At 48.2% G+C, this 27,267-nt stretch overlaps 1 protein-coding gene across 3 annotated transcripts in view; it reads left to right on the top strand.

Annotated features, from left to right (window-relative positions):
• Positions 1 to 27,267, top strand: part of LOC138753194 (serine/threonine-protein kinase Nek9) — a 63,230-nt gene that overhangs the window by 3,997 nt on the left and 31,966 nt on the right. The window contains exons 3-12 of one of the 3 annotated variants that reach the window (XM_069915854.1): positions 3,750 to 3,805; positions 4,153 to 4,223; positions 7,604 to 7,709; positions 12,274 to 12,405; positions 13,250 to 13,360; positions 21,548 to 21,612; positions 21,804 to 21,854; positions 22,226 to 22,418; positions 23,545 to 23,689; positions 24,487 to 24,687. In XM_069915854.1, coding sequence (XP_069771955.1) covers positions 3,750 to 3,805; positions 4,153 to 4,223; positions 7,604 to 7,709; positions 12,274 to 12,405; positions 13,250 to 13,360; positions 21,548 to 21,612; positions 21,804 to 21,854; positions 22,226 to 22,418; positions 23,545 to 23,689; positions 24,487 to 24,687 — 1,131 coding nt within the window. The remainder of the gene's footprint in view (positions 1 to 3,749; positions 3,806 to 4,152; positions 4,224 to 7,603; positions 7,710 to 12,273; positions 12,406 to 13,249; positions 13,361 to 21,547; positions 21,613 to 21,803; positions 21,855 to 22,225; positions 22,419 to 23,544; positions 23,690 to 24,486; positions 24,688 to 27,267) is intronic. The other 2 variants (XM_069915856.1, XM_069915855.1) reach the window with 2 other exon arrangements.

Genomic DNA, 27,267 nt, shown 5'->3' with positions numbered 1-27,267 from the left:
GCCCGCCCCACTCACTGTCCACTTGCCGACATGGTCTTGCCTTGCTGCTGAACCACCAGTGTTGGAGAAACTCCCTCTCCCCACCAAACAAAGGCTTTTGGTGGCATTTCCTTCCCTCCAAGATTATGACCCCCAGTATCACCCCCTCCCCAGGGTAACAGTATTCCTCCTCCCAGGGAGAGAGTTGGGAGGTTTACACAGATGTGAGAATCAAACAGCGGGTCAGTCTGCATCTGTGGAGAAGGAGAACAATATTTGGGGATTTATTGTCACATACTGGGATTAAACAGATAATCACTTATAAACTCCATTAGATGGGATTAAAATTATAATAAATGTGATAAATACATCTTTATAAGTTACCAAAAGCCCTTGTTTGCCAGGGAGTGGTTTCTGGGGGAAGGGTCCTGGGACAGGAAGTTTCTGGAATGCCAGTGGTTCAGCAGTATAGTGGGACAGGGTCAGCCAGCGGACGGTGAGTGGGCCAGGTTGGAAGTTGGGGCCAAAATGTCCAGTGCCAAGCGTCTCATGTGGATGCGTTCAGTGGATGAGCAGGGATTAAAAATTGAGAAATCTCTGAAATTCATATATTTTAATGCCAGGAGTATTGTAAAAAAGGTGGATGAACTGAAGGTGTGGATTGATACTTGGAAGTATGATGTGGTAGCGATTAGTGAGACATGGTTGCAGGAGGGATGTGATTGGCAGCTGAATATCCCTGGGTTTCGTTGTTTTAGGTGTGGTAGAGTCGGAGGGGCAAGAGGAGGTGGGGTTGCATTGCTTGTCAGGGAAAATATTACAGCGGTGCCTAGGAAGGACAGATTAGAGGGCACATCCACGGAGGCTATTTGGGTGGAACTGAGGAGTAGGAAAAGAGAGGTTACACTTGTTGGGGTGTATTATAGACCACCCGGAGGGGACCGAGACCTAGAGGAGCAAATCTGTAGGGAGATAGTAGATATTTGTGATAAGCACAGGGTTGTAATTATGGGAGATTTTAATTTTCCACATATAGATTGGGAAACACATTCTGTGAAAGGACTGGATGGGTTAGAGTTTGTGAAATGTATGCAAGATAGTTTTTTACAACAATATGTAGAGGTGCCGACCAGAGAAGGAGCAGTGTTAGATCTACTGTTGGCAAATGGGATGGGTCAAGTGACGGAGGTTAGTGTTGGCGAGCACTTCGGGTCCACTGATCATAATGCCATCAGCTTCAATGTCATTATGGAAAGAGAGAAGTCAGGGCCAAGGGTTGAGGTTTTTGATTGGGGAAAAGCTAGATTTGAGGAGATGCGAAAGGACTTGCAGGGTGTGCATTGGGACAATTTGTTTTATGGGCAGGATGCAGTAGAGAGATGGAAGTCTTTTAAAGATCAGATTTTGAGAGTGCAAAAGCTTTATGTTCCTGTTAGGTTAAAAGGAGGGGCAAAAGGTTTGAGAGAGCCGTGGTTTTCAAGGAATATTGGAAACTTGGTTCGAAGAAAAAGGGAGGTGTACATTAGATATAAGAAGCATGGAGTTAAGGAGATGTTTGAAAGATACATTGAATGTAAGAGGAATCTTAAGAGAGGAATTAGGAAAGCTAAAAGAAGGTACGAGGAAACTATGGCAAGCAGGGTGAAAACTAATCCAAAAGAGTTCTACAAATATGTTAATGTTAAGAGGAAAGCTAGAGACAAAATAGGTCCCTTAGAAAATCAGAGCGGAAAACTGTGTGTGGAGCCTAGAGAAATGGGGGAGATATTGAACAGTTTCTTTTCTTCGGTATTCACTAAGGAGAAGGATATTGGGAGATGTGAGATAAAAAAAGCAAATTGGGTAAATATGGGGAATATAGAGATTACAAAAGGTGTAGTTTTAAGGCTTTTGAAGAATATAAAGGTGGATAAGTCTCCGGGACCAGACGGGACCTTCTCCAGGACATTGAGAGAAGTGAAGGAAGAAATAGCAGAGGCTCTGGCGGTAATTTTCCAAATGTCATTAGATATGGGGATAGTGCCGGAGGATTGGCGCATTGCGCATGTGGTTCCGTTATTTAAAAAGGGTTCAAGGAGGAAGCCTGGCAACTATTGGCCTGTAAGTTTGACGTCTGTGGTAGGTAAATTAATGGAGAAAATTCTTAGAGATAGTACTTATAAACATCTGGATAGACAGGGTCTGATCAGGAGCACTCAACATGGATTTGTGGGAGGAAGGTCATGTTTGACCAATCTGATTGAATTTTTTGAAGAGGTGACTAGGAATGTGGATGAGGGTAGCGTAGTGGATGTTGTCTATATGGACTTCAGTAAGGCCTTCGATAAGGTACCACATGGAAGGTTAGTTAGGAAGGTGCAGTCTTTAGGTATAAATTTTAAGATAGTCAAATGGATTGAACATTGGCTGAAAGGGAGAGGCCAGAGAGTGGTAGCGGATAATTGTCTGTCAGGTTGGAGTCCGGTGACCAGTGGTGTGCCTCAAGGATCTGTATTGGACCCATTGTTGTTTGTTATATACATTAATGATCTAGATGATGGGGTGGTGAATTGGATTAGTAAATATGCAGACGATACTAAGATAGGTGGAATAGAGGATAATGAAGAAGATTTTCAAGGATTGCAGAGGGATTTGGGCTGCTTAGAAAAGTGGGCTGAAAAATGGCAGATGGAATTTAATGCTGATAAGTGTGAGGTGCTTCATTTTGGTAAGAAGAATCAGAACAGGACATACGTGGTAAATGGGAGAGCATTGAGGAATACAGAAGAGCAGAAAGATTTAGGAGTGACGGTACATCATTCCCTGAAGGTAGAAACTCACGTGAATAGGGTGGTGAAGAAGGCTTTTAGTATGCTGGCCTTTATCAATCATTGCATGGAATATAGGAGTTGGGAGGTGATGTTGAGATTGTATAAGACGTTGGTGCGGCCTCATTTGGAGTTCTGTGTGCAGTTCTGGTCGCCTAATTATAGGAAGGATATAAACAGAGTGGAGAGAGTGCAGAGAAGGTTTACCAGAATGTTACCTGGGTTTAAGCATCTAGAGTATAGGGAGAAATTGGACAGATTAGGTCTTTATTCTTTGGAGCGTAGAAGGTTGAGAGGGGATTTGATAGAAGTATTTAAGATTATGAAAGGGATAGACAGAATGGATGTGGATAGACTATTTCCGTTAAGAGGAGGAAAGTTTAAAACAAGAGGACATGAGTTAAGAATTAAGGGGCAGAGGTTTAGAGGTAACATGAGGGGGAACTTCTTTACTCAGAGAGTGGTAGCCGTGTGGAATGAGCTTCCGGGAGAAATAGTGGCGGCGGAGTCAATTGTATTATTTAAGAAAAGGTTGGACAGGTCTATGGATGAGAAGAAGATGGAGGGTTATGGGCATTGTGCAGGGAGGTGGGACTAGAGAGGGGTGTTTGGTTCGGTGCGGACTAGAGGGGCCTAATGGCCTGTTTCCGTGCTGTAATTGTTATGTTATGTAATGGATCCCATGATGGTCTTGGCTGTGTTGGCCACTTTGTGCAGCTTCTGCGTTGCTGGGCATTTGAATTCCCAAACCAGGCTGTGATGCAACCAGACAGTTAACTCTCCCCACTGCAGCTTTAGAAGTTAGAGTTCAATGACATGCCCAATGTCGTCAGACTTCTTAGAAAATACAGGCATTTCTGTGCCTCGATGTGCTGGTTCCAGGGGTGTTGGGGAGGGGGTGTCGGGGAGGGGTGTTGGGGAGCTGCTGCCAGGTCGGTGATGCTGTGTGATGACTGTTTACAGGAGGGAATCTGTACGATAAGATCCTGCAGCAGGGAGGAAAGCTCTTCCCCGAGGAGGTAAGGGGCACAGGGCAGGGGGTCATGGGGTGGCTTGGGGGCACGGGATGAGGGCACAGATGGTGGGCATGGGGTGGAGGGTGCGTGGTGGGGGCATGGGGTGGGGGTGTGGGAGTGAGCCATTGGTGAGCATGACCCTCCCGTCTCCACTGACATTCGTCAGCTGTCAGCCTGACCCCTGATCTGACTCCCCAATACCCAGCCTGACCCCTCCCTCAACTGTGTCTTGACCCCCAGCCTGACCCCTCCTTGACACCACCTTAACCCCTGACCTGACCCATCTGACCCGACCTGATGTTCACTCTGACCCATGACCCTTGCACTGACCTGCTTCTCCTCCCCTGCAGACCGTGGTGTGGTACCTGTACCAGATTGTCTCTGCTGTCGCTCACATCCACAGCTACGGAATCCTACACAGGTCAGATCACTGCACCTCAAGGAAAGGCCCCTGTCGCGAGGGAGCTCCCCTTCATGAGGGAGCACCCAGCCATGAGGGAGTGCCCCGCTGCAAAGGAGGGGGAGGGATCTACCATGAGGGAGCGCCCCACCACGATGATCTCACCATGAGGGATTTTATGTTAACACAGGGTCCCCACAGTGGGAGGGTGCTGGGCTGTGATGTGCGGTGTACGGAGGGGAGTGTTACAGCGTGGTATGATTGTGTGACGGGGTGATGGTGTGAAAGGGGGATGATGTGACTGGGGGAGAAGGGGGGATGGTGTGACTGGGGGTGATGGTGTGACGCGGGGATCGTAAGACAGGGTGACCGTGTGACGGGGGTGATGGTGTGATGGTGTGAATGGGGGTGATGGTGTGAAGGGTGGATGGTGTGAAGGGGGATGGTGTGATGGGGGATGGTGTGAAGGGGGATGGTGTGACGGGGATGGTGTGACGGGGTGATGGTGTGAAAGGGGGATGGTGTGACGGGATGATGGTGTGACGGGGTGATGGTGTGAAGGGGTATGGTGTGACGGGGGGATGGTGTGACGGAGTGATGGTGTGACGGAGTGATGGTGTGACTGGGGGTGATGGTGTGACAGGATGATGGTGTGCTGGGGGATGGTGTGAAGGTGTCATGGTGTGACGTGGGGATGGTGTGAAGGGGGATGGTGTGATGGGGTGAGCGTGTGATGGGGTGATGGTGTGATGGGGGGATGGTGTGAAGGGGGAATGGTGTGAATGAGGGATGGTGTGAAGGGGGGATGGTGTGAAGGGGGTGATGGTGTGAAGGGGGTGATGGTGTGAAGGGGGATGGTGTGAAGGGGGATGGTGTGAAGGGGGGATGGTGTGAAGGGGTGATGGTGTGAAAGGGGGATGGTGTGACGGGATGATGGTGTGACGGGGTGATGGTGTGAAGGGGTGTTGGTGTGACTGGGGGTGATGGTGTGACGGGGTGATGGTGTGACGGGGTGATTGTGTGACTGGGGGTGATGGTGTTAAGGGGGATGGTGAGAATGAGGGGTGATGGTGTGATGGGATGATGGTGTGACGGGGTGATGGTGTGACTGGGGATGATGGTGTGATGGTGTGACGGCGTGATGGTGTGACTGGGGGTGATGGTGTGACGGGATGATGGTGTGACGGGGGATGGTGTGAAGGGGGTTGGTGTGACGGGATGATGGTGTGAAGGGGGGATGGTGTGATGGGGTGATGGTGTGACGGGATGATGGTGTGACGGGGATGGTGTGAATGGAGGATGGTGTGAAGCGGGGATGGTGTGAAGGGGGTGATGGTGTCAAGGGGGATAGTGTGACGGGGATGTTGTGATGGGTGGATGGTGTGACGGGATGATGGTCTGATGGGGATGGTGTGAAGGGTGGATAGTGTGAAGGGTGGATGGTGTGAAGGGGATGGTGTGACTGGTTGATGGTGTGACGGAGTGATGGTGTGACTGGGGGTGATAGTGTGATGGGGATGGAGTGACGGGGGGATGGTATGACGGGGGGATGGTATGACGGGGGGATGGGGTGATGGTGTGACGGGATGATGGTGTGAAGGGGGATGGTGTGACGGGATGATGGTATGACGGGGGATGGTGTGAAGGGGTGGTGTGATGGGGGGATGGTGTGACTGGGTGATGGTGTAACGGGATGATGGTGTGAAGGGGGGATGGTGTGAAGGGGGTGATGGTGTGAAGGGGGATGGTGTGAATGGGGGGTGATGGTGTGAAGCGATGGTGTGAAGGGGGATGGTGTGATAGGGATGGTGTGATGGGGTGTTGGTGTGACGGGGTGATGGTGTGAAGGGGTATGGTGTGAAGGGGTATGGTGTGACGGGGGGATGGTGTGACGGGGGGATGGTGTGAAGGGGGATAGTGTGATGGTGTGACGGCGTGATGGTGTTACTGGGGTTGATGGTGTGACGGGATGATGGTGTGCTGGGGGGATGGTGTGAAGGGGTCATGGTGTGACGTGGGGATGGTGTGAAGGGGGATGGTGTGATGGGATAATGGTGTGAAGGGGGATGGTGTGACTGGAGATGATGGTGTGAAAGGGGGATGGTGTGACGGGGATGGTGTGACGGGGTGATGATGTGAAAGGGGATGGTGTGACGGGGTGATGGTGTGACTGGGGGTGATTGTGACGGGGTGATGGTGTGAAGCGGTGATGGTGTGAAGGTGGTGATGGTGTGAAGGGGGATGGTGTGACGGGGATGGTGTGAAAGGGGGATGGTGTGACGGGATGATGGTGTGACGGGGATGGTGTGACGGTTTGGTGTGAAGGGAGGGATGGTGTGACTGGGTGATGGTGTAACGGGATGATGGTGTGAAGGGGGTGATGGTGTGAAGGGGGTGATGGTGTGACGGGATGATGGTGTGCTGGGGGGATGGTGTGCTGGGGGGATGGTGTGAAGGGGTCATGGTGTGACGTGGGGATGTTGTGTAGGGGGATGGTGTGATGGGGTGATGGTGTGACGGGTTGATGGTGTGACGGGATGATGGTGTGAAGGGGTGATGGTGTGACTGGGGGTGATTGTGACGGGGTGATGGGGTGATGCTGTGACTGGGGATGATGGTGTGACGGGGATGGTGTGACAGGGTGATGGTGTGAAGGGAGGATGGTGTGAAGGGGGGATGGTGTGAAGCGTGGATGGTGTGAAGGGGGATGGTGTGAAGGGGGTGATGGTGTCAAGGGGGATGGTGTCAAGGGGGATGGTGTGACGGGGGGATGGTGTGACGGGGGTGATGGTATGACTGGAGGTGATGGTGTGAAGGGGGGATGGTGTGATGGGGAATGGTGTGACAGGATGATGGTGTGAAGGGCGATGGTGTGACGGGGTGTTGGTGTGACTGGGGGTGATGGTGTGACGGGGTGATGGTGTGACTGGGGATGATGGTGTTAAGGGGGATGGTGAGAATGGGGGGTGATGGTGTGATGGGATGTTGGTGTGAAGGGGGTTGGTGTGACTGGAGGTGATGGTGTGAAGGGGGATAGCGTGACGGGGATGGTGTGACAGGGTGATGGTGTGAAGGGGGATGGTGTGATGGGGTGTTGGTGTGACTGGGGGTGATGGTGTGATTGGGTGATGGTGTGACTGGGGGTGATGGTGTTAAGGGGGATGGTGAGAATGGGGGGTGATGGTGTGATGGGATGATGGTGTGAAGGGGGATAGTGTGACTGGGGATGATGGTGTGAAGGGGGGATGGTGTGACGGGGTGATGATGTGGCAGGGGTGATGGTGTGACGGGGTGATGGTGTGAAGGGTGTGTAATGGGAGGTGTGTTGGGTGCTGTGATGGTGGGGTGTAACGTTCCACCAGTGTTCCCTCCTCCCCCACTAATGTGCTTCTCCTCTGCAGGGACATCAAGACACTGAACATCTTCCTCACCAAGTCAGACCTCATCAAGCTGGGTGACTATGGATTGGCCAAGCAACTCAACTCCCCCCAGTCCATGGCTGAGACTGTGAGTGCTGGACCCCTCTCTCACTCTCATTCTCCGACCCCCACCCATATCTGTAGCCTGGTGCCATGCAGGCGGCTGAGGCCAGGTGGGTCATTGAATCTGTATTTACTCAGGAGATTGTCACAGAGTGTGTAGAAGTGAGGAATACTAGTAGACATGGGCCCAATACGGATTACGGAGGAGGAGATACTTGCTGTCTTGAAGCAAATAAGGGTGTATAAATCCCCAGGGCCTGATACAATGTTCTTTCAAACTTTGAGGTAGGATTTGCAAAGATATTTGTGGTGCCAGAGGTTCAGGGAATAGGTCCTGGAGAGACAGGTACTGAAATGGGATAGATCATGTGTGCTTCTTGTGTGCTAGGTCATGTTTAACCAATCCTGGAGTTTTTCGAGGAGGTTGATATGTCAGTGGTGGGCAAACTACTAGAGAGGATTCTTGAGCACTGGACAGGATTTATGAGCACAGAGAAACAGTTTTCTGAAGGATAGCACAGCTTTGTGAGGGGCAGGTCATGACTCATGAGCTGAATGGAGTTTTTTGAGGAACTGACAAAAGTTGATGAAGGTAGGGTGGTGGATGTGGTGTATATGGATTTTAGTTTTGCATTTGATAAGGTCCCCAATGGTGGACTCATTCAGAAAATTTTGAGGCTGGAATCCATGGAACGTTGGCTGTGTGGATTCGGAATTGGCTCACCTGCGAAAAGCAGAGGGTAGTAGAAGATGGAATGTATTCTGCCTGGAGGTCACTGGTTTTGATGGAGTTTCGCAGGGATTTAGTCTGGTGACTTTTATAAATGACCTGTCCAAGAAGTGGAGGGGTGGGTTTGCAGATGATATGAAGTTGTGGATGGAGCTGAAGGTTGTCGCAGGTTACAACAGGATATAGACAGGATGCAGAGTTGAGTGGAAAAGTGGCAATCCGGATACATGTGATCTCTGTGGACCATAGATCTCTCTGCCATGCAGGTTGATAGGGGAGTTAAAAAGACTTACAGTGTGCTGGCTTCATTAGTGGGGAGTGAGCTGTGAGATAATGTTACAGCTCTACAAATCTGATTAGACTACACTGGGGATATTGTGTTCAGTTCTCGTCAACTCACTACAGGAAGAGTGTGGAAGCTCTGGAGAGGATGCAGAGGAGATTTACCAGGATGTTTCCTGAATTGGGAAATGTGTCTTTTGAGGCTTTTTAGAGCGAGGAAGGATGAGAAGTAACCTAATAGATGTTGACAAGATGCCCCTAAACCCAGTAATTAATGGGCAGTTTACCAGGTCATCTGCCAGTGTGAACACTCCCAACCTGGTATGGGGGTTCCAAATTGACCTGGGAATTGGCTCCAGTGTGAACAGGCGACCCAGTACGCCTGGTCCCATTAGTGACACACTGATGACATGCATGCGTGGGAGGAAGGTTCTTAAAGAAGCAGGGAATTAAAAGTCCAAAAAGCAGAGAACAAGAGTTTTTTTTACACAGAATTCATGCAATGTTTCCATTATGAAGAGCCTCCAATGTGCTGGTATCGCTTGTCCGCACTGGAATGACCAAAACCTGCAATTTTTCGTATCAGTCTGCCTTTTTATACAGCATTACATAAACAAAAGGGGTGGGGCATGTAACTCAACAGGGTTGGCATCTAGGTCTAGTGTCACATATAACATACCGTATTTGATGACCTGTTGGACCCACTTGTTTTTCCCAAAAAATGGATCAAAATATTACCCTCGGTTTTATACGTGAAGTTGAAATGAGGCTGATGATGGTGAGTAAGGGTGACAAAACGCTGTGGTCCCCGCACTGGTCATTGTTGTGTTGAGAAGGTGTCAGGTCTGTGAGAGACAAGTCTGGACACAAGTATTGGCTCTCAAACATAATTAACACACAACAATTAATAGAAGACTGTGGGAAAACCGTCGCAGGAATAAACCAGGAATAAAAAAGGAATAAACCAGACACGTGCATAATGTATAAAAGATAGTGGCAAAATACGCACATAATTTATAAAAGAACATGGGAAAATCTAGTGCGTGTTAATCGAAATAAATGGATTTCAATCTTCTTTCCACTCACATTCCACCTTAAGTAATCCCTTATTAATCACCACTACCTATCGTTGGAGACTGGTGGTAGGTTGTTTGGGGAGTGGGGCAGTGAACTTCAGACGGTTCAAACTGAGGACAAACTCACAGGCCAACTTGCTCATATTCTGGCAGACCTAGTGTCAAATCTAGGGTTAGGGTTCAGGTTAGTTTGCCAATATGCGGGCAGCAGGAAATCATCCCTCTTGTGTTCACAGGTCTCCTCTTTCAGAGGTTCTGTGTCACTATGAACTGCCATTTTGGATGGCCCATGCTTTCATTACCCTGTGTCTGTTTCTAGCTCTTAGTGGAATCAGGGCCATATTTTCTTTCCAGTACTTGCGCATTTTGACGACTGCATAGTGGGTGACCTTTTGTTCACACCTTAGGGTAAGGGTTAGGTGGGGGATTTGGGATAGGGGTAGATGTTGGGTTCAGCTTAGGGTTAGCGCTATGGTTGGGATGCACAGAACCATTTTTTCTTGGTCCATTGTGAATGGCCCTACCGGTATTTCAAAACGGGTTGTTCACATGCCAATTTAGCATGTTGCCAACGTGAAAAGGCCTATGTGAGAGGGATAGATCGGGGTGAGCAGCCAACAAATACCAGAAGACATTTGTTTAAGGTGAGGGAAGGAAAGTTTAGGGGAGATATCGGGTACGTTTTTTCCAGAGAGTGTTGTGGGGGTCTGGAATGCCTTGCCGGGGACGTTGGTGCAGGCTGGAACAGTAGGGACATTTAAAAGACTCTTACACAGGTTCATGGATGTAAGAAAAATAGAGGGTCATGGGTTTGAGGGAGGCAAGGTTTGGATTGTTGAGGAGGAATACAAAGGTTGATACATTGTGGGCTGAATGGCCTTTACTATGCTGCAATGTTCTATAGAAGGCAGTGGATTTTGTCTTAAAAACACACTGAAATGCTGGAGGAACTTATCTGGTCTTTTCAGCGTCCATAGGAGACCAATATATATCACCGATGTTTTGGGCCTGAGCCCTGTGTGAGGTTCTCAACCTTTTTCCTTCCACTCACATCCCACTTTAAGTAATCCCTATGCCATCGGTGCTCTGTGATTAGTAAGGGATTTCTTAAGGTGGGGTGTGAATGGAAAGGGAAGGTTGAGAATCACTGCTCTAGACCCAATTGTTACTGAAACATTTTGCTTGAGAAAATTTGTCATTGTCCCATTTCCTTTGGAGTTATGAAACCGTGCACATAACGAGTCATTTAGGTACAATTAAAACAGTGGTTTTCAAACTTTTTCTTTCCACCCACATACCACCTTAAGCAATTCCTTACTAATCACAGAGCACTGATGGCATAGGGAATACTTAACGTGGTATGTGAGTGGGAAGAAAAAGGTTGAGAACTACTGATTTAAGTAATAATTATGTATTTTTGCTTATTCCTTGAAGAAAGGCTCAGGCCCGAAATGTTGGCATTCTATCTTAGTCTCCTGTGGATGCCGAAAAGACCCACTGAGCTCCTCCAGCATTTCAGGGTGTTTACTACAATCACAGAGTCTGCAGACTTTCATGTTTCACTCTGGATTTTGTTTACATGCACTTTGATAAGGTCTCACATGGGGTTTGTCAAAAAGGTTGAGTTGCCTGCATATTGGCCTTCATAAATCAAAGTATTGAATGCAGGAGCTGGGATGTTTTGGAAAAGTTGTACAAGACATCGAAGAGGCCAAGTTTGGAGAATAGTATTCAGGTTTGGTCACCCAACTACAGGAAGGACATCAGTAAGATAGAAAGAGTGCAGAGATTTACTAGGATGTTGCCCAGACTTCAAGAACTGAGTTCAAGGGAAAGGTTCAACAGATTAGGACTTTATTCCTTGGAGTGTAGAAGAATGAGGGGAGATTTGATAGAAGTATTTTAAATTATGAAGGTGACAGACAAAATGTAGATGAGCTTTTTCCATTAAGTGTAGGTGAGATACAAACCAGAGGATATGGGTTAAGGGTGAAAGGGGAAATGTTTAGGGGGAACATGATGGGGAACTTCTTCACACAGAAAGTGGTTGGGGTGTGGAACAAGCTGCCAGCTGAGTGGTGAAAGCAGGTTCGATTTTAACATTTAAGAGGAATTTGGACAGGAACATGGATGGGAGGGGTATGGAGGAATATGGACTGGGTGCAAGTCAGTGGGACTGGGTGGAATAAATGGTTTGGCAGGGACTTGGACAGAAGGGCCTGTTTGTGTGCTGTTGGGTTCTATGATCAGGGTTCACTGGGGATGCATCAGTGGGAGGTCAACAGTCATGGTACATTTTTACTGGTGTGGTGTCCTCCTCCAAATGGTCCCTCATCCCATCCACCACGTCCCCTCCCATCCCCTCTCCCCTCCCCACTCCATCCTTGCTCTCCCCGTCACCCCACCTGTCCCCTCCCTTCCCCCCACCCCATCACCCCACCTGACCCCTCCCTCCCCCCACCCCATGCCTGCTGTGCCATCACCCTGTGGTCTCTCTGCAGTGTGTGGGCACCCCATACTACATGTCTCCTGAGCTGTGCCAGGGTGAACGCTACAACTTCAAGTCTGACATCTGGGCCGTGGGCTGCGTGCTGTGTGAGTTGTTCACCCTCAAACGGACCTTCGATGCCACAGTGAGTGTTCCCCTCCCCACCTCCTGTCTCCACCTCCCCTCCCCATCTCCCCTCACATCCCCCCTTTCCTCTCTCTCTTCCTATTTCTCTCCCCTCACCACCTCCCTTCCTTCTGCCTCCCCTCTCCCTCCTATCTACCTTCCATTCCCTTTTATCTCCATCTCCACATTTTCTCTTGCCTCCCCATTTTCCTTCTCCCTCCTCTGTTCCCCCTCCACTCTATTCCCCTCTCCCTTCCCTCCATCTCTCCTACCCTCCCCTTGTCTCCCTCCTCCTCCCTTCCATCACCCATCCACCTCCCACTCTCTACCATCTTCCCTCCCACCTCCCCTTTCTCTCCCCCCAACCCTTTCCCATCCCCACTCCTTTCTCACCCCTACCCACCTTCCCCTCCCCATCCCATTCCCACCCTCCCTCCCTTCCCTACCTCTTCCTGCCATGCAACCCCTTTCCACCCTCTTCCCCACTCCCCTCCCCATCTCCTCCTCCTGACTTCCCTCACATCCCCTTCCCTGTATCTTTTTCCTTTCTGTCCCCTTCACAACCTGTCTCCCTTCTCCATTCCTCTCTTGCCTTCTATTTTTCCTTTCTCCTCCCCTCCTCTATTCCTCCTCCACTATTTCCCATCCCCTCTTCCCCTTTATCTCCTCCTCTGTTTCCCCCTTCTCCCTCCATCTGACAACCACCTCCCAACCCCTCTTCCATCTATCCACCACTCCCTTCCCTCTATCTCCCCTCTCCTGCCCCTCTGTCTCTCCCCTCTCCTTCCCCCTTATTGCCCCTTATCTGACCCCCTTCTCCCCTCCTCATTCGCACTGACTTGCTGGGCGTCCTCCCTCCACAGAATCCGCTGAACCTGTGTGTGAAGATTGTGAAAGGGGCACGTACGATGGAGGTAGACGCCAGTGTGTACAGCGAGGATGTTCGCTCCATCATGCTGGATTGTTTGGACAAGGTACGTGCTGTGGCATTTTTAATGCGGTAAGAAGCAGAGACAGTGAGGTCGTGGAAGCTGCTGCCTTGGTCGGTAATATTGTGGGTGATTGATTCCCTCAGCACTCAGCCCAGAGACTTGCATCAGCCAGTTATTGGACAAGTGGACCAGGACCTGGTCTTGGGAACTGGAAATGAGATGTGGATGGCGTTCATGTTTATTGTCACATCTGCCAGACACAATGAAATGGAGCCCAGAAGTAGTTATGAGGGGTGATAATCACGGGGAGAGGTCGGTCACGGTGGAGATCGGTCATGTGGAAGGATCAGTGACGGGGAGAGATCAGTAATAGAGAGATAATCACGGGGAGAGGTCGGTCACGGTGGAGATCGGTCATGTGGAAGGATCAGTGGCGGGGAGAGATCAGTAATAGAGAGATAATCACGGGGAGAGGTCGGTCACGGTGGAGATCGGTCATGTGGAAGGATCAGTGATAGCGAGAGATCAGTAACGGAGAGATCGGTCACGGAGAGATTGGTCACAGGTAGAGATCGGTCACAGGTGAGATAGGTCATTGGCGAGATCAGTTACAGGGAAAGATTGGTCATGGCAAGATCGGTGACAGGGAGAGGTCGGTGACGGGGAGGTTAGGTTACAGGGAGAGGTCAGTCACAGGAGAGGTCGGTGACGGGCAGAGATCGGTCAGGGGAGAGGTTGGTGACGGAGTGGTCAGTCATGGGGAGAGGTTGATGATGGGCAGAGGTCAGTGAAAGGGAGAGGTCAGTCACGGGAGAGGTCGGTGACGGGCAGAGATCGGTCAGGGGAGAGGGTGACGGAGTGGTCGGTCATGGAGAGGTCGATGATGGGCAGAGGTCAGTGAAAGGGAGAGGTCAGTCACGGGAGAGGTCGGTGACGGGCAGAGATCGGTCAGGGGAGAGGGTGACGGAGTGGTCGGTCATGGGGAGAGGTCGATGATGGGCAGAGGTCAGTGAAAGGGAGAGGTCAGTCACGGGAGAGGTTGGTGACGGGCAGAGATCGGTCAGGGGAGAGGTTGGTCACGGGGAGAGGTTGGTGATGGAGTGGTCGGTCGTGGGGAGAGGTCGGTGACGGGCAGTGGTCAGTGATAGGGAGAGGTGAGTTGGGGTGGCAACATCCTAGTAAATCTCTGCACTCTTTCTATCTTACTGATGTCCTTCCTGTAGTTGGGTGACCAAACCTGAATACTATTCTCCAAACTTGGCCTCTTCGATGTCTTGTACAACTTTTCCAAAACATCCCAGCTCCTGCACTCAATACTTTGATTTATGAAGGCCAATATGCAGGCAACTCAACCTTTTTGACAAACCCCATGTGAGACCTTATCAAAGTGCATGCAAACAAAATCCAGAGTGAAACATGAAAGTCTGCAGACTCTGTGATTGTAGTAAACACACTGAAATGTTGGAGGAGCTCAGTGGGTCTTTTCGGCATCCACAGGAGACTAAGATTTTCCTTGTGTAGGGTTTAATCAGGAGTCTGATAACAGTGGGAAGAAACTGCCTGTGCATGATCTCATTCTTGTGAATCATCTTCCTGATGGAAAGTGGTGAAGAGAGTGTGGCCATGGAGGACTAAGTCTTTTACTAGCTTGGCTCTTTATCCAAATCAGCAGGAGTTATAGACAGCGTCCATGGAGGGAGGAATAGGGGAGGGGGATGCGTGATGTTCTGAGTCATGTTCACAACCCACTGCAGTTTCTTGTGGTCTTGGGCGGAGCATTTCCTGTCCCACACAGTAATGCACCCTGACAGGATACTTTCAGTGGTGCATCTTTAAACGTCATTAAGAGACACAGATGATTGAATCAAATATCCTTGGGGTTCTGAGGGAGTTGAGGCACGTTGCATTGACATGGTTGGACCAGGAGAGGTCACTGGAGATGTTTACCCCCAGGATTTTAATGCTATCAACTGTCCTCACCTCAGGACTGGGGAGTGAGCTCTGCCTCTGCTTTGGAAGTCTACAACTTGCTCCTTGGTCTTGCTGTCACTGAGGGAGAGGTCGATGTGCTGGCACCAAACCAAAGGTCACTCAGTCTCCCTTTCGTACTCCACCTGGACCCTTCCATCCATGGTGTTCGAATGATTCTTAGAGAGAAGGACAAGAGAAGGGGTCACGTGATGGAGTAGTGGCCGGTAGGGTAAAACCAGCCCTCTCCAGAAAAGAAGAAAAAAAGTTAAGAAAAAACAAAGTTCAATGAATACAAAATATAAGTAAAAGATAAAGTTGTAGAGAAGAGAAAGAAAATGGCACCTAAGAAGGAAAAAGTAAAAACAACGGGGGGAAAAAAAGAAGAAAAAACACCGGAAAAGAAAGGAGAAGGCCTTACCTACATGAAGGAATAGGGAGCCGTGGTGGAGAAGAGCGCCCAATCTCCAAGGTTGGTGACGGCCCCGCTGAGTTGCAACCCCCCAACTGCTGGACTGCAAAAATGGCTCAATGAGCCAAACAAAAGTGCGTAGTGCGCAAAAAGGAGAAGGAAAACACCAATGGGAGGGGGGGCTCAGCCGAGGAGCGGGCAACCACGGCGCGACTAGCTGAGGGATGCACGACACCAGGGCTCTCAGCTGGAGGAGGAGGAAGTGGCAGGAGAGGGAGTGAAAGAAGAGGAAGGAGTTTAATACAGCAAAATTGATCCTATGGAAAAAAGGTTATAAATTCATGTTAAGACATCCAGCTGTGCTTAAAATATTTATACCCGGGGAGCAAAACAGACTGTTCTCGGATCCGGAAGAAGCACAAGAATTTGCAGAACGGTTGCAGGACAGAAGGAGAGATGAAGAGATATAACAAGAATGAAGAACGGCGATTAAAATATATATAAAGATGTAAAAACAATGTATATGTAAAAAACTAAAGAAGGGAAGAAAGGAAGTAAGGGGGAAAAAAAAGTTTTCTGAGGGGGTTTGGGGTGGGAGAGAATAACCGTCACTGCGAAATCAGTTGACGCTTGCGCGCAGGTTTGTAATCCAAATGGAAAGGGGAGTTGTGGTTGCCCGGCAAGGGATAAGGGGCAACTCAGAGAGGGGGTGAGATATTTGGGGTTAAGGGAATATTGGATGTGGGAGTTGTTGGAATATTTTATGATTTAAATGTGTTGTCATACATTGAGTTTAAAAAGGGAAAACTGAGAGATGAAAATGGGGAAAAGGGGGATGGTGGTGGTGAGGAAGCGGAAATGAGGTGTAAACAGGATATAAGATGGCCACGTTGAATTATATGACTATAAACATTAATGGAATACATAACCAAATTAAAAGGAAGAGGCTACTAAATTTACTGAAAAAAGAAAAAAATAGATATAGCATTTGTGCAGGAAATGTATCTAACGGAAGTGGAACATAACGAATTAAAGAGAGACTGGGTAGGACATGTAACGGCAGCACATTATAATTCAAAAGCTAGAGGTGTAGTTATATTAATTAATAAAAATGTACCAATCAAAATAGAGGAGGAAATAATAGATCCAGCACGAAGGTATGTAATGATAAAGTGTCAGATATACTCAGAATTTTGGAATTTGCTCAATATATATGCACCTAATGAGGAGGATCAAAAGTTTAAGCAAGATATTTTTTTGAAGATTGTAGATACACAAGGAAATATATTGATAGGAGGGGATTTTAACCTTAATTTGGATCTAATGTTGGATAAAATTGGACAAAAGACAAGCAAAAAGAATAAAGTAGCCAAATTCATGGTTAAATCAATGCAGGAAATGAAACTTATGGATATATGGAGGAGACAGCACCCAAGATAGAAGGAATACTCATTTTATTCAAGAAAGCATAAAACATAATCAAGGATTGATATGTTTTTGCTGTCGGCCCATATTCAAGGGAGAGTTAGAAAAACTGAATATAAAGCGAGATTACTATCTGATCATTCACCCCTGTTATTAGCACTAGAACTGGAGGACATCCCACCAAGAACATATCTTTTTTTTCTTCTTTGGCTTGGCTTCGCGGACGAAGATTTATGCAGGGATATGTCCACGTCTGCTGCAGGCTCGTTGGTGACTGACAAGTCCGATGCAGGACAGGCAGGCACGGTTGCAGCGGTTGCAAGGGAAAATTGGTAGGTTGGGGTTGGGTGTTGGGTTTTTCCTCCTTTGTCTTTTGTCAGTGAGGTGGGCTCTGCGGTGTTCTTCAACGGAGGTTGCAGCCCGCCCACTGGCGGTGGTCAATGGGGCAGGCACCAAGAGATTTCTTTAAGCAGTCTTCTTTGGTGCACCTCTGTCTCGGTGGCCAGTGGAGAGCTTGCCATATAACAAGATCTTGGGAAGGCGATGGTCCTCCATTCTGGAGACATGACCCACCCAGCGCAGTTGGGTGTTCAGCAGCATGGAGTCAATGCTTGCGGACTCTGCCAGCTCGAGTACTTCGATGTTGGTGATGAAGTCATTCCAATGAATGTTGAGGATGGAGCGTAGACAGCACTAATGGAAGCGTTCTGGGAGCCGTAGGTGATGCTGGTAGAGGACCCATGATTCGGAGCCGAACAGGAGCGTGGGTATGACAACGGCTCTGTACACACTGATCTTCGTGTGTTTCTTCAGGTGATTGTTTTTCCAGACTCTTTTGTGTAGTCTTCCAAAGGCGCTATTTGGCTTGGCGAGTCTGTTGTCTATCTCTTTGTTGATCCTTGCATCAGATGAAATGGTGCAGCCGAGGTAGGTAAACTGGTTGACCGTTTTGAGTTCTGTGTGCCCAATGGAGATGTGGGGGGGCTGGTAGTCATAGTGGGGAGCTGGCTGATGGAGGACCTCAGTTTTCTTCAGGCTGACTTCCAAGCCAAACATTTTGGCAGTTTCCGCAAAACAGGATGTCATGCGCTGGAGAGCTGGCTCTGAATGGGCAACTAAAAAGGCATCGTCTGCAAAGAGTAGTTCATGGACAAGTTGCTCTTGTGTCTTGGTGTGAGCTTGCAGGCGCCTCAGATTGAAGAGACTGCCATCTCTGCGGTACCGGATGTAAACAGCGTCTTCATTGTTGAAGTCTTTTATGGCTTGTTTCAGCATCATGCTGAAGAAGATAGTAAAGAGGGTTGGTGCGAGAACACAGCCTTGCTTCACGCCGTTGTCAATGGAGAAGTGTTCGGAGAGCTCATTGCTGTATCTGACCCGACCTTGTTTGTTTTCGTGCAGTTGGATAACCATGTTGAGGAACTTGGGAGGGCATCCGAGGCACTCTAGTATTTGCCAAAGCCCTTTCCTGCTCACGGTGTCAAAGGCTTTGGTGAGGTCAACAAAGGTGATGTAGAGTCCTTTGTTTTGTTCTCTGCACTTTTCTTGGAGCTGTCTGAGGGCAAAGACCATGTCAGTAGTTCCTCTGTTTGCGCGAAAGCCACACTGTGATTCTGGGAGGACGTTTTTGGCGACACTAGGTATTAGTCTATTAAGGAGAATCCTAGCGAAGATTTTGCCTGCAATGGAGAGCAGAGTGATTCCCCTGTAGTTTGAGCAGTCTGATTTCTCGCCTTTGTTTTTGTACAGGGTGATGATGATGGCATCACCAAGAACATATAGATGGAGGTTAAACTCCATCTTACTTAAAAGGCAGGAATATAGAGAGCTTATTGAACGTCAAATTAAAACATGTTTTGAAATAAATACGAAATCAGTGAATTACAAATTTATATTATGGGACGCAATGAAAGCGTTCATTACAGAGCAGATAATAAGTTATGTAACTAAGATGAAAAGGGACTACAATCGGGAAATAGAGGAGTTGGAAAGGGAGATAGTAAGTACAGAAAAGGAATTAGTAAAAAGGGATGATATAACGAAAAGGAGAGAATTGGCGGACAAAAAAATAAAATACGAAACATTACAAACGTACAAGGTGGAGAAGGACATAATGAAAATAAAGCAAAAGTATTATGAACTAGGAGAAAAAACACATAAAATATTAGCCTGGCAACTTAAAACAGAACAAGCTAAAATAACTGTATTGGCATCAAGGAAAAAGGACAAACAAATTACATATAATCCAATGGAGATTAGTGAGAACTTTAAGGAATTTTATGAACAATTAGACCAAACTGAGAACGAGTGGAAAGAATAAAGTAGAAGAGTTTTTAGCTAAAATTGAACTGCCAAAATTGCAAGAAGAGGAACAAAACAAACTGATAAAACCATATGAAGTAGAGGAAGTACAGGATATATTTTTTTAAAAACTGCCGAACAATAAAACACCTGGAGAGGTTGGATTCCCAATATTCTATAAAACATTTAAAGAGTTATTAATTCCTCCTCTCCTGGAAGTAATGAACCAGATAGAAGAAACACAAAACTTGCCAGATTCATATAAGACAGCAATAATTACAGTAAAACCAAAGACGGGGAAGGATCCACGAACACCAGCCTCATATGGACCAATATCTCTACTTAATTCAGATTATAAATAGCGAAAATATTAGCAAACTGATTGGCCAATTGTGTACCAAAAATAGTAAAACAAGATCAAACTGGATTTATTAAAAAAAGACGAACAGTGGATAATGTCTGTAAACTTATTAATTTAATTCATGCAGTTCAAGGAAATAAGCCATCAGTGGCTGTTGCTTTAGATGCAGAAAAAGCCTTTGACAGAGTAGAATGGAATTATTTATTTAAAGTATTACAGAGGTTCAATCTACCAGAAAAATATATTAATTGGATTAAAGCATTGTATAATGGACCATTGGTGAAGGTAACAGGAAATGGATATGTATCAAACCAATTTAAATTAAGTAGGTCAACTAGACAGGGATGTCCATTATCCCCTTCACTGTTCACTTTAGCAATAGAACCATTGGCAGAACTGATAAGAACAGAAAATAAAATAAACGGGATAAAAATAAAGGAGAATTATAAAATCAGTTTATTTGCAGATGACATCATTGTATACTTAACAGAACCAGAAATATCAATAAAAGTATTACATAAGAAATTGAAGGAGTATGGAGAAATATCGGGGTACAAGATCAATGCATATAAAAGTGAAGTGATGCCAGTGAGTAATGCGGATTATACAGAATTTAAAAAAGAATCACCATTTAAATGGCAAACACAAGCAATCCGATACCTGGGTATTAGGTTAGCGAATAACTTAAGCCACCTGTACAAATTAAATTATCAACTACTAATAAAGAAATTGCAGGAAGACTTAGAACATTGGAAAGAATTTCTGCTAACATTGATAGGGAGGGTAAACTGCATTAAAATGAATGTGTTCCCAAGGATATAATACTTATTTCAATCGTTACCAATTCCCTTAACAGAGAAATTCTTTAATGAACTAAAGAGAATAATAAGGGAATTCTTGTGGAAAGGGGAGAAACTCAGGATAGCATTAGATAAATTAACAGAGAGGTACAACCAAGGTGGTTTGCAGTTACCAAACTTTAAAAATTATTATAGAACAGCACAATTAAGGTATTTATCAGATTTTTACCAGACAAGGGAAAAACCAGACTGGACTAAGATAGAACTCAATAAAATAGGGGATAAGGTACCAGAACATATACTTTATAAGTGGGATGAAAAGCTGGTACAATATAAAAGCTCACCGGTACTGCATCATTTGCTCAATATATGGAAGAAGATTCACTTAGAAAGGAAAAAAACGAATTACAAAGTACCAAAATTACTATTGACACAAAATCTGCTAATCCCCTTCACAGTAGATAATCTTTCCTTTAGAGAATGGAAGAGAAAAGGAATCAAAAGAATAGAAAATTGTTTTTTGGTAAATTATTTATGAACATTTGAACAGTTGAAGTACAAATATCGAATAACTCATGGTACAATGTTTGCATATCATCAATTGAAAGCTTATTTAAAGGATAAATTGGGAAACAGACTGAGATTACCAGAAGGAAGCAGTTTTGAATATGTGATTACAGACACAATGATAATTAAAAGATTTATAACGAACATGTACATTAAGCTGCAAGAGAAGGAAAATGATGAAATAAGCTCTAAACCCAAACAAAAGTGGGAAAAGGATTTAAACTTAAAGATAAAAAATGAAACATTGGAAATGTAGATGGGCTTTTTCCACTGAGGGTGGGTGAGACACAAGCCAGAGGACACCACACCCTCTTATTCGCACCCCCCACTTCCCCATCACCCTTTCCCCTTCAGCCACTCTGTGAAAGTTGTAACCCATTACCTGTCTTTTCCAGGACCCAGGGAAGCGGCCAACAGCAGTGGAGATTCTCAACAGGCCTGTAATCAACAGCTGCAAGGCGTGAGTTCCCCACTGATTATATCCACGGAGGTGGGGGAGGAGGGTGCTGTCTGTGCCCTCCCTGCCTCACCCCTCCCCTCCCCTCCCCTCCCCAAGCAACCCATCTTTCCCCACAATCCCCACCCTCTCCCATGCTCTGCACCCCTCCCCCTGATGGGATGCCAGCCCACTCTCATCTCTCTGTTTTCCAGGCTGATGGAGGACAGAGTCACTCAGCTCAATGCACCTGCTCGAAAAACTAGGTCAGTTCTGCAGAGGGGCTCCTCCCCACCCCAGGGTGGTGTCTTTCCCAATCCCACTCCGGGGGCTGGCCCTCACTGGTCCCTTCCCACCCCAGAGTGCTGATCCTGACTGGGGATTGGTTCTTCCCCACCCAGGGTGCTGACAGGACAGGGTCAGGAAGGGGAGAGGGATGGGGTGAAGGGGAGTGGGAGGAGTGGGAGTGGAGGGGAAGGGGAGGGTTGGGATGGGGAGAGTTGGAACAGGAAGGGGAAGGGTGGGATGGAGGGGGAGGGGTGGGAGGGGGAAGGGAGGGGTGGTACAAGGAGAGGTGGGACAGGGAGCGGAAGGGGGTGATTTGAGAGGTTGTCACCAACTGCTGCTCCCCATGTAGATTGAATGCCCCTGCGGACCCATCCATTGCTGTGGTGACCAGTCGATTCAGTGATGTCTATTTCTGGGGGGGAGGCAAGACTACTCCACAGAAGCTGGACCTATTCAAGAGCGGCCGCAGTGCCCAGCAGGTCTGTGCCAGCAACACCCACTTCGCCGTGGTGTCCGTCGAGAAGGAACTCTACACCTGGGCGGTGAGTGTTGGAGCCAGGGGGGTGGGAGTGGGTCTTCTCTCCCCAGGCTCATCCCCATCCCCCTCCCTCCAGTAAATCCACCTGGTGAACCCCCTCACCAAGGGATTACCCACCCCCCAGTAAAGTTCAGCCACAGCTCCACATGTGTCCTAACTCCTGGAGGGAATGTTCTCTGACCCTGCCCTATGACCCAGCCCACACTGACCCTGCCCACACCTAACCTGCTCTCTAACCTTGCCCACATTGACCCTGCCCATGTCAACCCTACCCACATTGAACCTAACCTCTAACCCTCCCCACATTGACCATGCCCACACCAACCCTGCCCACACCTAACTTGCCCAGATTGACCCTGCCTACACTGTGCGGAATAGCTGAGCATGGATATGCTGAAGGGCCTCACTCCTGCTGTATGATTCCAATTTCTTCCTCAAAAAATTCAATTCTGCTTCATCGAAGGCACAACAACGACTGCATTTCCTGAAGCAGGCAGGCTACTGGCCACCATTATGTCAACCTTCTACAGGAGCTCTATCAAGAGTATTCTGTACAGTTCCAACAGAGAAGTAGATCGGAAGTCAATCCACGGGACCATAAGACGGGCAGAGAGGATCACTGGAGTCCCCCTCCATTCATCGATGTGATCTACTGGGATCATTCTCTAAAGAGGGTGCTCAAAATCATCGAGGACCCATCTTTCAGCTGCTCCCATGGGGGAAGAGATGCAGGAGGATCAGAGCCAGCACCACCAGGCTGAGGAACAGCTTCTTCCCACGGACTGTGAGAATGCTGAATGGCATAAGGAACTGCTCACACTAACCACCCGTGACTCTCATTTATACAAAACAAATTCTATTTATTTATTTATATCGATAAAAATACTTGTCTTGCATGTGTATTATTTGTCTGTATGTGCGTTCTATCCAGTTGTATGTCTGCGTGTTGTGCACCAAGGACAAGAGAGCGCTGTTTCGTCAGGTTGCACTTGTACAAGCAGATGACAATAAACTTGACTTCCTTGGGGTGTTTGGCATCTCCCTGTGCACACATTGGACGGCATGTGTCCAACAGCAGGGGAAAGTTGCTATGTGAGGTTGAGAATGTCATCCTACCTTTGTTTTTACAGAATGTTCAAGGAGGCACGAAGATGGTAGGGCAGCTGGGACACGGAGACCGAGCTTCGTACCGACAACCCAAATGGGTGGAGAAGCTGCAGGGAAAGGCAATTCATCAGGCAGCCTGTGGAGACGAGTTCACTGTCTGCATCACTGGTGAGTGGCTGTGATGTGGGACACACACCATATGATGGGAAGGTGTGGAGGGAGCTTCACTCTGTGTCTGACCCTGGGAGTGTGTGATTGGACGGTGTGGAGGGAGCTTCACTCTGTGTCTGATCTCAGGAGTGTGTGATGGGACGGTATGGAGGGAGCTTCACTCTGTGTCTGATCTCAGGAGTGTGTGATGGGACAGTGTGGAGGAAGTGTCACTCTGTATCTGACCCCGGGAGTATGTGATGGGACGGTGCGGAGGGAGCTTCATTCTGTCTGACCCCGGGAGTGAGTTAAGGGACGGTGTGGAGGGAGCTTCACTCTGTGTCTGATCTCAGGAATGTGTGATGCGACTGTGTGAAGGGAGCTTCGCTCTCTGTCTGATCTCAGGAGTGTGTGATGGGACGGTGTGGAGGGAGTGTCACTCGGTGTGTCTAACCCCGGGTGTGTGTGATGGGATGGTGAGGAGGGAGCTTCACTCTGTATGACCCCAGGAGTGTATGATGGGACAGTGCAGAGGGCGCTTCGCTCTGTGTCTGACCCCAGGAGTGTGTGATGGGACGGTGTGGAGGGAGCTTCACTCTATGTCTGTCCTGGGAGTGTGTGATGGGACGGTGCGGAGGGAGCATCATTCTGTCTGTCCCGGGAGTGTGTGATGGTGTGGTACAACGTGAGCTTCACTCTGTGTCTGACTCCGTGAGTGTTTGATGATACAGTGTGGACGGAGATTCACTCTTTTGCAGCATTATAGAGGTGCTGACAGCAGTGAACCCTAATCCCTGCCTTTGTTCTCTGTGCAGACGAGGGTCACTTGTATGCATTTGGCTCTGATTACTACGGCTGCATTGGGTGTGACCGGCAGTATGGAGCAGAGGTGTTGGAGCCCATCCTGGTGGAGTTCTCCCTGGACCATGCTGTGCAGCAGGTCTCCTGTGGTGACAACCACGTCGTTGCACTAACCCGCAACAAGGAGGTCTTCTCATGGGGCTGCGGAGAACATGGTGAGAAGCCCAGGGGTCAGGTACAGTGTGGTCAGAAGTCCTTACCCAGGGGTCAGAGGTCAGTATGAAGGGGCCAGAGAGGAGAGGTTCAGAGATCCAAGTACCCAGGGGTCTGAGAGTGGAGGGTGAGGTCAGTACCCTGGGTCAGAGGACACAGTAACCAGTGGTCAGAAAGAGAAGGTTCTTGGTCAGACCTGCATTCCAGTTCCACCAATGGAGAAACTCCAATCATGGTAATCAACTTGTCCCACATCACCCACTCGAGTGGTCTGCAGCAACAAATCTGGTACCAGACTTAAGCCTGGTATTGCCCCCTCCATGCAAATACCCTTGGGTGTGTTGCCCGGAAAGAGTGGCGTCAGACCAGGATCTGGAGAAAGGAGTCCATAGGGAAGATGCTGGGATTCACCAGTTTGATGGATATAAACTGGAACCTGGTCATGTGTGCCCAGGCAAGGTGTGTGGGCTGTTGGATGTCAGACGGTCTTTCAAGATCCAGTCTGGCTACTGACAGTCGTAGTAAAGGTCAGGTTAGGGTCAACTGCACAGCACACCTTCAGAGAGATTGCATAGCAGACCAGTCGAAGAGTCAACGTCTGGAGAGTACGTGACACAGACCAGCCGAGGGAGACAACGTCTGGAGGAGACGTGACTCAGACCAGCTGAGGGAGTCAACATCTGAAGGGGATGTGACGCAGAACAGCCGAGGGAATCAACATCTGGAGGGGATGTGAAGCAGACCAGCCGAGGGAGTCAACATATGGAGGGGATGTGACACAGACCAGCCAAGGGAATCAACATCTGGAGGGGATGTAACACAGACCAGTCGAGGAAGTCAACATCTGGAGGGGATGTGACACAGACCAGCCGAGGGAATCAACATCTGGAGGGGATGTAACACAGACCAGTCGAGGAAGTCAACATCTGGAGGGGATGTGACACAGACCAGCCGAGGGAATCAACATCTGGAGGGGATGTAACACAGACCAGTTGAGGAAGTCAACATCTGGAGGGGATGTGACACAGACCAGCCGAGGGAATCAACATCTGGAGGGGATGTGACACAGACCAGCCGAGGGAATCAACATCTGGAGGGGATGTAACACAGACCAGTCGAGGAAGTCAACATCTGGAGGGGATGTGACACAGATCCGGAGAGGACATGATGCAGATTGACAGGATGTCAACATCTGGTGAGAACCTGGCATAGACAGACTGGGGAGGGTCAACATCTGTCGAGAACATGATGCAGATAGTGGAAGTATTCACAGATACAAGTTTCACAAGACGTTTAGGCAAGTATATTGATTTGTGTTCGAGAGGAATGCAGGCAAATGGGACTGTGTTAGTCTGTATAGACAAGATGGATTGAAGGGCCAGCTTTTGTGCTGCAGGACCTTGACCATGTGCTGAGTAAGTAAGTAAGTAATTAAAAAGGCCAGTTGGTCTTCATTGTAAAGGGGGTTGGAGTTGAAGGAGGGGGAGCTTTAGTTCTAGTTGTCCGGGGTGTTGGTGAAGCCTGAAGTCAGGGTGCCCTCCCTGGGAAAGGATCTGATGGCATGGAGGAATGGGCATCTGCAGATGAGCTAATCTGGAGCCAAAAACTAGATGAAACAGTGGATGGAGCAGCGTCTGTGGAGGGAGCAGATTAGTGGATGTCTTAGTTTGAGACCCTTCATCAGAACTGGGAGTGCGGGGGGAAGGTGGCCAATGTAAGGAGAAGAGGGAGGTGAGATGGGCGGGTAGGTGGTCGATGAGAGGCACTGAAGGAGGACATGGCAATATTGGGGGCAGTGAGGAAGATACACAGGTGGATTCCTGGGGGTCCAATCACGGAATCCCTGGTGCTGTAGACCAGATTTCTGCTTAGATTTATAGAACATTACAGCACAAAACAGGCCTTTCAACCCACGATGCTGTGCCAACCTATATAAACCTACTCAACCAACTAAGCCATCCCTCCCTCACACCTGTAACCCTCTATTTTTCTTGCGCCTGTCTGAGTTATTTAAATGCTTCTATTGTTCCAGCCTCCACCACCACCCCTGGGAATACATTCCAGGCACCCACAATCTCTGTGTAACAAAACTTGCCCCTGATGTCTCCCCTGAACGTTCCTCCCCTCACCTTGTACAGATGACCCCTGGTGTTTGCTACTCCCACTCCGAGAAACGGGTGCTGGCTGTCCACCCTGTTTACGCCTCTCACAATCTCATCAACCTCTATCAAGTCTCCTCTCATCCTTCTTTGCTCTAAATAGAAAAGCCCCAGCTCCTGCTGACTTTGCTTCATAGGACACACTCTCTGAACCAGACAACCTCCTGGTCAATCTCCTCTGCACCCTCTCATAGCTTCCACATCCTTCCTATAATGAGGTGACCAGAACTCTATAGAATCTTTTGTGTATTTAAGGTAGAGATAGAGAAATATTTGAAATTGGATGTATTCAGAGCGATGGGGAGTGGTCACAGTAAAAATCAGCCATGGGGTGGGCGAGAGGGGCTGTGGCCTGTTCCCTCACTATGTGGGCGTAGGGATGGGAGGATGGGGGGTGAGATAAAGGGGCCAAGTGGCCTATTT

The sequence above is a fragment of the Narcine bancroftii genome, chromosome 2 (assembly GCF_036971445.1).
Source record: "Narcine bancroftii isolate sNarBan1 chromosome 2, sNarBan1.hap1, whole genome shotgun sequence".
NCBI lineage: Eukaryota > Metazoa > Chordata > Chondrichthyes > Torpediniformes > Narcinidae > Narcine > Narcine bancroftii.
The sequence above is the reverse complement of the archived record's forward strand: the minus strand, read 5'-3'. Positions and strand labels throughout refer to the sequence as shown.